This window comes from Gastrolobium bilobum, unplaced genomic scaffold, assembly GCF_033153095.1.
Source record: "Gastrolobium bilobum isolate Gb01-03AN ecotype WA unplaced genomic scaffold, APGP_CSIRO_Gbil_v1 utg11941, whole genome shotgun sequence".
In the NCBI taxonomy this organism is placed as follows: domain Eukaryota; kingdom Viridiplantae; phylum Streptophyta; class Magnoliopsida; order Fabales; family Fabaceae; genus Gastrolobium; species Gastrolobium bilobum.
In genome coordinates, this window is record NW_026898164.1 from 284,982 (window position 1) to 293,540 (window position 8,559).

Here is an 8,559-nt window from a genome sequence, read left to right on the forward strand (position 1 = left end):
TCTAATAAAATCTCTCTCTTTCTTTGCTATCAAAATTTATATATACACCATGAATATGGATAAATTTTCATTTTTCAATTAATTTTATTTATAGTTTATTAAATTATATTTATTTTTTATAATTTTTTCTTTTTTGCCATTATAAATTAGTAAATAATTTTAAATTTTCAAATGATAGCTCATTATTTAATTCAATGATTAGTACCAATCAATATTTCAAACAGAATTAATCTCACACCAAAGAATGTGATGATACCCAAATAGGAAAAAAAATTGGTAAGACCAATCGATGAAACTGTAATTTGCTTTATAATTACTTACTACTAAATAGGGATTTAATTTCTTAGACAGTTTTAACTATTTGCCTAAATAAAACTTAGAATCCCAGATAATTCATATTAAAAATGATTGGACAAATAAGTTTGCGAATATTTATGGATTGGAGAATTAGGTTTTCTAAATGAGAAGTGGATCCTCTCGTATTAAAAAATATATAATATGATTATGTGAAAAATCATATTCATACAAAGGTGAATCAATGATAATAAAAAGAAAAGAGAAAAAAAATATTAAAATAGATACTTACAAAATCATCACCATTTTGATTCAGTTTTGGATGATTGCAATTTTTTCACATGATCATATTATTTCTTTTTAACATGAGAGAATCTATTCCCCTCTAAATTTGGTAATTCTATCTATTCGATTCTTATAAATTTTTAAAATATACTATCTCTCAATAGTCAATTCCTCTTATTTTCAATTTGTTTATGGGAAAAATGTTTGTTTATTTAAATGATTCAGCATTTCAACTTATCTAAATTTACATTGGAATAATAATTAAAATAAAATGGTTATCAAATTAAATCAACATTATTATCTAACGATTTTATTCATAATCTTATCTGTATATCCTAAATCCTTGTAACATGTGCATTATATTATTCCAAAACAAAGAGTTTTATTTATTACACATCCTCAGTGCCACCTCATACTCCAATATCAATATCATGGTTACCATATGCCTACCGGCTTCATTGGCTTGCTTTTGACCATATTCACTCTACGCCCACCACCCATTAAAGCCTTGATATTAGATATTATTCTCAACACAATAATAGCAAAAAATTAATAAAGCGAAAAAACAGATGAAAATAAAAATGCATGTTTATATATTACACATAACTTATAAGTGACAGGTCCTTATGTATACATACTTGTATCATCAAGTCTACTATGTCTTGGTTATTAAGTGTAGCTTACATAATACCCAAATGCAGGCAAAATTTTGAATAGCCTTATCCCAAAAATTGAGAATCAAAAAGAAGGGAATGAAATGAAAAGAAAAGAAAAGAAAAGAAAAACATTATGTAATGCTACAAAATGAAGTCAACCACTGCCTCCCCCCACTTGGGACGTGCTTTGATCCCTTGTAGCAGCAGATAATATATAAGAAAATGAAAATGAAAATGAAAATGCAATGGTAGCCCTATTCATTATTCCGTATCCCTAAAGCTTTCACTGGTCAGCCACAACTTCTTCTGGATGATAAAAACAACTTGATCACCATCCTGTACAGAGTCAGAACTGGAATCTGCAGTTGCAACTGCTTCCCAGTGGAAAGCAGTTAGGTACTTCTTTATAAAATCAATAACCTGAGGCTTATCATGGATGATTATAAAACCAGTAGGCCTAAGCATGCGATCCATCTCAATTAATAGGTCCTCCAGACTGCAACCTTTCTTTTCTAGGTCAGAGAATACAGTCCATGCATGGAGTAAATCATAAGTCCGGGGGTATGTTGAAAATGCTTCACACCTGTTTAAGATGTGTCACATCAAAAACTCAAACTTTGAATCCAATCAATTCTCATCATTCATAGAGGAACTACTAATAAAAAATGACAGCTGAATTTATAATCTAGAATAAACAACAATTCTCAAGAAGTGCTTAATTAGTCAAATCACCCAACCAGCTGGGTCAATTAAGATCTCTGCATATTAATATATTTTATTTAGTCTATATAAACCTTACAAAATCAGAAAAAGAAAAAGAAGACACCACCCAAGAGATTATTTGACAAACAGCCATGAAAAATGAGACCCCGCTTAAATTCTATGGTTTTATCCCCAAAAAATAAAAATAATATATAATTAACACTCTTGAAGTAGCTATACAGTAGAATGCAAGTTAATATTTACTTTCAAAATGCAATTTTTGTGTAAAATCACAAGAGACATAAATCAAAAATCTGGATTGATTATGCTTTTTAATGAAATAAATTTTTTATTCTAAGATTATGACAAAAATATTATTTTATTTGATTAAATTATCATTATGTTAAATTCTGTAAAGTGTCTATTTGGAATAAATATACAGAACAAGAACCATATGAAAGATACTTTAGGGGGGGGGAAGCCTCATTGGAAAATGAATCTAGATATCAGAAGTCAGAACATGTATAGTTCATAAGAATAAAATGCCTCAAATGCATAGAAAGATATCGAAGAAGCAATAAATTTATAACGCAAGTAAACCAACTTCAATACCAGTCATGAGTAGTGCCTATGAGGCCTCTGTCATATATAAGCTTAAGTGTGTTTGGTCCATCTTGAGGTACAACATTCATCACCCAAACATCCTTGCGTCTTAGAGCAGCTGCAAATGAACCCATATCTGCTTTCATATCCATAATATTTCTCAACGTGTTTGATTTGATTTTTGGACTCAAGAGATTCCAGTACTTCTCAACTCTCCTTTGCCATAGTTCCTATACCACGTGACAAAATTCAAGACAACATTTGGTTTATCAAAATGTATACTGTTATTATACAAAATCTCTCTGAAGTCTGATCACAGTGAAAAAAAAAATAATTTAAAAAGTTAACAAGAGGATCAATTGTAATTTTGAATTACCGTGTTCTTTTCAAACATTTCATTTGAATAGCCAAAGTCAGCTAATCTAGGAGGAGGACTGCTCAATCTTGCCGGCCATGGAGCTAATCCACTACCCTTGGCTCTGTTGTCATCTGTTAAATCAACAAAAGTTTCAGTAGGTAAGTTTCATACACACAGCTGTAGTTAATTATAAAAGGCTAAAACTCTTCAAAAAATTATCCTCTTTAATAATTAAACAAGATTAAACAAAAAAACTAAAGCAGGATTTTAGCAGCTTGAGATACAAGCAACATGCACTTAAAGCAAATTCACAAGGCACAACGCAGAAAGGCTCACCCTTGCATCCATACAGTAGCATAGGATGGGAAATTAAGAATGCACTTGAAATTAATAGATATTGAGGATTTCAATTAAGTGCACTCAGCAACAACAGCTCATAGCAGGTTATATGTGGATGATATAAACCAAGAAGACTGGTGAAGGGGAAGTGCAATTGCAGTCATGATGGATGCAGGTCTATATTAAAACACATCTTCCCATTCTTCTTTAGAGAGAAAGGAAATAGAAACACCGTAATTCACTGTTTAACAGCAGTTCTCGTAAGCTAATATTCCTCTACCAAGAGAGAAGTAGTCCATGGACAGAGTCTCAGTATGCAAGCAAGCCTTATTTCTCAGGTCCATTTTGCTTACTTGGATGAAATCAAACAGTCCATTGCAACTAAAGGAAATAAACTCTTATTGCCCGAATGGGCCATAGAAACCATAGAATAAATATACAATTGGAAAATACACCAGAAAGAAAAAATGCATGGCAGTAAAGAAGCCACTATTAAGCCATACAATGCAAAAACCACCAAATAACACTGTGATAAAGGTACTCACGATCACTGTAAGGTGTTATGCAAGCTTCCATATTTACTCCCCAAACTGCATCTGGATCATCATCAGACTGGCAAAGAGGAGGGCGAGTACCAGGTTCTCTGTCCATATAGCAGTCATTTGTCAGAGGCTTTTGCCAGATGACAGTTTGGTTCTTTTTTGCAGCTACTTTCCAACACATACGCCCCACAAGGTCACTCATTTCTCTCCATATCCTTAGATCTTCTTCATCCTGAGCATATGCTTCTGGAGATGAGTATGCAAAATAACCTCCTGGCCTGAGCAATCGGTCAAGTTCAAGAAGTAGTATGCCATCTCTTTGAAGCCAATCAATTCGACAACGAGAACAATGAGCAAGTTCAAAAGATCTGCTGGGGTAAGGGAGTCTCTTAGTTCCTAAGACACCAAGATATGCAGGAATTCCTCTTTCTAGGGCAAATTGAATTTGATTTTGATGTACATCATTCGGTGCCAAAGACATTGTAATGATATCGGATGAAAGAAGATAGGCTCCAAAACTTGCAACACCACAACCAACATCAAGCACTGTCCTTAATCTTCCTTCATTATTTAGAATATTGTTTGAAAAGTTAAGCATCTGCAAATGCAAACTGGAATGTTAAGATAATGATTTATACATGAAATACAAGCAAATCTAGATAAACAGAACACATCAAACAACCAGCACTGGTATTGAAAAGCATAATAACTTATTTAAAGAATATGAGTGTTATATGTCTAATACATCCCCTCATACAAGAACCTGTTAGACTTGAAGTGAGGAAAAAGAAATGCCCACTTTTACTTTGTGATGAAATTTAATTTAATTATAAAAAACGGGGAAGCAAAAGTCGAACTCTTGACCACTTGATACAAAATAAAGGATTAATTTCTCTAGAAGCTTAAGCTACTAGGTGGAGAGTGGAGACATATGAAAGGTTTACAATATCTCCACCAGTAAATGAAAGCATATTACACAACTAGATGTGAAAGACACTACATGTATGTGCAAATAAAAAAATATTGAAATAGTGATAAAATGAAAGAAGGTAGGAGAAAGAATAAGAGAGAAATAAACAAAGTGGAGATAATATATAAGGTGTAGGTATCTAAAATAAACTATTATTATATCATTTTAAATTAACCAATTACACATAAAACCTTATATGTTTCATTAATTTATTAAAAAAATAAAATAGGGAATATTTGGAACTTCTAGTTTTTAGGCCATTAAATGAAGATGGAAAACTGCAAAAAAGTTCTCATTATTAGCAGTAGGCATACAAATAGATACTTGCATAAACACACATAAAATACAACGGAACTCCGAATCCGAAAACAAAAATAAACGATTTCATCTTTCTTATAGAGAAAACCAATAAAGCGAGATGCAGACTTACATTTGCAATTGATGCAATGTACTTATCAGCTCCATAGTGAAAATGAGTCCCTCCTCCAGGAAACACTATCTTTTCACCTTTTACAACCATCCAATTCTGGTCAGACTTCTCATGTGCAAGGTGAGTATGCGGGATATTTGCTTTCCACACCTCATCTCTGCTTTGTGGCCATTTAATAGGGATCTGCAACATCAAGGAACAACAAATGTTTGAGTAAAATAATACATATGTATCAGACGATATGTTGAAAATCATATCTACTCTTAGCAAATCTTCACCTTGTATCCTGATGGAGGAGGAATCAAGCAATTGTATCGCCTTTCTGCAGGAGGACAATGCCTCTCGTAGTGTTCCATCAAAGACAGGTCCAGCTTCATCCTCATTTGATAGATAAGATGTCTATCTAAGCAGGGAATCAACTCTGAATGACGATCATCACAAACCTTCGAAAACAGAAACAATGTAAGTGCCATTAGATTGATGATGAGCCAAAAGGATAGCCACATTAGGACAATGTGCATGAACTTGATTGTGTCTGCTTATTTATGTAAAACGAAACTAAAAATTTTATTTTCACTATGCAAACAAGATTCTTGTTGCTTGATTTGGATACTAATCGTGGGTGTGGAATTGGTTTTCTTCAACTCCTAATTTTCCATTTGACGATACATTTTAAGCATTTTACTTAACTGACATCTAGCATTTATCTGAAATTCACTAAACTTGTATACTTGTGCTGATGAGTTTGGCAACCTGAATTTGAATAAAAACACTGTTTAAGAGAGTTGATTATTATTATTATTAATACAAAGACAAATTAAACCAAATTGCGAAAGCACAAAATGAAAGATCAGAGCAATGACAAGAATGTTGCGTGAAGACATAGAGTGAATGTGCCCTAAGTCTAAGCTCACAAAGCAACTTACAGGAAAACTCTTTGGAACAATATCGGTCCCATCTCCCTGCCTGAAACTTGATGAAGATTCATCTTGCTTACCATCAGTGTCATCATCCGCACCCAAATATGATGACCCAAGTCTTTTCAATGAGTTGCTGCCATATCTAAGAGCAGATGAACCGCTGTTTTGGGAACCAAAGATGGATCCTCTGTACACATACAGAAAACCAAGAAAAATTGCCACAATACATATGGAAGCAACTAAGCGCTTCTTCTGAGATCCATCATATCTTCCCCTCGACATTTATAAGTTGAAAGTAATACAAATCCAAATTGCAACTTCCACTGTTCAGTTATGAACTAAAAGATTTTGATTCACCAGACATTCAGCGTCAAATTCACCAGACAAACCCCACTAAATGTAGCAACCCCAGTACTTCAAATTAGAATCATAATTCAAAATACAACTTCCTCATAACACACTTACTTAATGATTAACCTGCAAATAAGGAAGGGAACAGCAGTCAGCAAAATAAATACAGAAATTGGTTACTCTGTTGTGTTATTGTTATGATTTTTAATTAAATCACATAGATGATTACCAAAAAAAAGTAAAAAAAATCAGATAGATTAAAGGAATAAACACTATGAAATCACAAGAGCAGACCATTATTATACTTTTCCATCATGAAAACGTTTAAACTAAGATAAGGAAAACAGATCCATATATAGAAACTAACTTTAAACTTCTTTATTTCCTGGTAGGAAAAAACTCAATTAGAGAGGTAAGCAGGGTAACCATTCAGCAAAGCAAGCATTATCACATCATTGAGGATATTCAGAAACAATTAGAAGGATAACGGCAATCGATTGGCTCAATGCATTCCAGCTAAAGCAATCCCTAATCCTAGTAACATTAGGTCAAACAAGAAAATGATGGCCAAGGAGAAGTAACCAAATCACAAGGAAACCGGGATTTATAAATTCATAATATATTGCCTAATCTAATTAGTGATCAAGCATGCAAAATCCTAGAGTGTAAGTGAAATAAAAGTTACAACTCAACCCACGAGATTCATTCCTAGTTTTCAACCAAATTCTTTGGACAAAACGTGCCAGAGGAGGGAAAATGAAAAATTAAAATTAAAAGTGAAAATTAGCAATGATGACAATCATGCTAGCCATCCAGCAAAGTGACAGCAAACCAGTGAAAATTGAAAATGATGGACCCATATCACCCCACATGAAAAGAAAACATGATCTAAATTGACAAGTAAACGATTCCTTTGCAAAAATATGATTAAGGAAACCTCAACGGTTTTAAATCGAGTAACATTAATCATCTTAAAGACAAACAGTAATCATAAAATTAAACTGAAGTCCCAGATCTGGCCCAACGAAAAACAATAACTAGCACATAGGTTCAAACCTCAGAGCCATTGTACACACACACACACACACAAAAAAAACAATAACTAGCATTGAAACGAGTAACACTCATTAATAACAGCAATCAAAAACTAGAGTCCAGGATACATTCAATACATCAGTTGCCACAAATATCACCATGGGCACTAAAACAACCAAATCGAACACACCCATATCACCAAAATGTTCCAGATCCATCACAATCCCAAAAAAAGGGCAAAAAATAGTAGAAAGACATTAAAAGCTTACTGGGTTCAGATCGAAATCCAATTGGGTATGAGAAAAGGAAATAAAAAACCCAGCTTTACTATAGAAACGAAAAAGGCTATATGAAGATAAATAGAAATAAAGAAGAAGAGGAGCAAGAGGGAAATTAGATCTTAATGGGACACAGTAGAGTAGCGTTAACTGTGAAGGGTTGAATTTGAAGGTGGTGTGTGTGGGTTTTGTAAGAGTTGCAAGCTGCAAATTGAAGTGTGTGATTAAGACTTTAATGGAAAATGAATTGAATAACGTGTGGGTCAGGTCAGTGTCAGAATCAGCAGGGTTACCACTTACCAGTTACCACTACACTACAATTCCATTTTTGGAGAAAGTGGGTTTCCACTTAACATTGAACAATTAATATTCATAATCAAACTGGCCCACACCCACTACTCCTTCTTCTAGCCGTCGGTGATGTTTATTTTCTGCAACAAATTGAAAATCAGGTCAAAATTTAGAGGAGAAATGTTTTGAAATATAAATAAATAAATAAACAAACTAGAAAAAATGACCCTGTTTTAATGCTGTTTCAAAAAACAGTTTTTTGATTTTTAAAATAAAAAAATTTGTTTGATAAGATTTGTTTTGGGGAACAACATCTCTCAATTCAAAGGATATAACTTTATATCATTTTAGATCTTAACCGTTGATTTCTGTCTATCAAAAGTTATAATTTATTGGATCAAAATTATTAATTAATTAATAATAAATTTGGCCCATTAATTTTGATCTAATAGATTATAACCGTTGATAGACGAAAATCAACGGTTATGATCTAAAATGATATAGG

General features: G+C 32.9%; 1 protein-coding gene across 1 annotated transcript; it reads right to left on the bottom strand.

Moving 5' to 3' along the window:
* Nucleotides 1-1,200: 1,200 nt before the first annotated feature.
* On the bottom strand, nt 1,201-7,927 carry LOC133313431 (probable methyltransferase PMT3). Its single transcript, XM_061514806.1, has 8 exons — nt 7,755-7,927; nt 6,106-6,576; nt 5,458-5,622; nt 5,180-5,362; nt 3,783-4,377; nt 2,917-3,029; nt 2,550-2,770; nt 1,201-1,818 (listed from the first exon to the last, which is right to left on the bottom strand). The coding sequence occupies exons 2-8, from the start codon at nt 6,379-6,381 to the stop codon at nt 1,497-1,499; spliced, it is 1,875 nt and encodes a 624-aa protein (XP_061370790.1). The 5' UTR covers nt 6,382-6,576; nt 7,755-7,927; the 3' UTR covers nt 1,201-1,496.
* Between the last annotated feature and the right edge of the window lie 632 nt (nt 7,928-8,559).

Bases quoted from the DNA above. Each gene is read 5' to 3' on its own strand.
- LOC133313431 (XM_061514806.1), bottom strand. From the start codon at position 6,381: ATGTCGAGGGGAAGATATGATGGATCTCAGAAGAAGCGCTTAGTTGCT. The intron at 5,363-5,457 runs GTGAAGATTTGC...TTGATGTTGCAG, and splicing joins CTCCTCCATCAGGATACAAG to ATCCCTATTAAATGGCCACA. The intron at 2,771-2,916 runs GTAATTCAAAAT...CACGTGGTATAG, and splicing joins AAATGTTTGAAAAGAACACG to GAACTATGGCAAAGGAGAGT.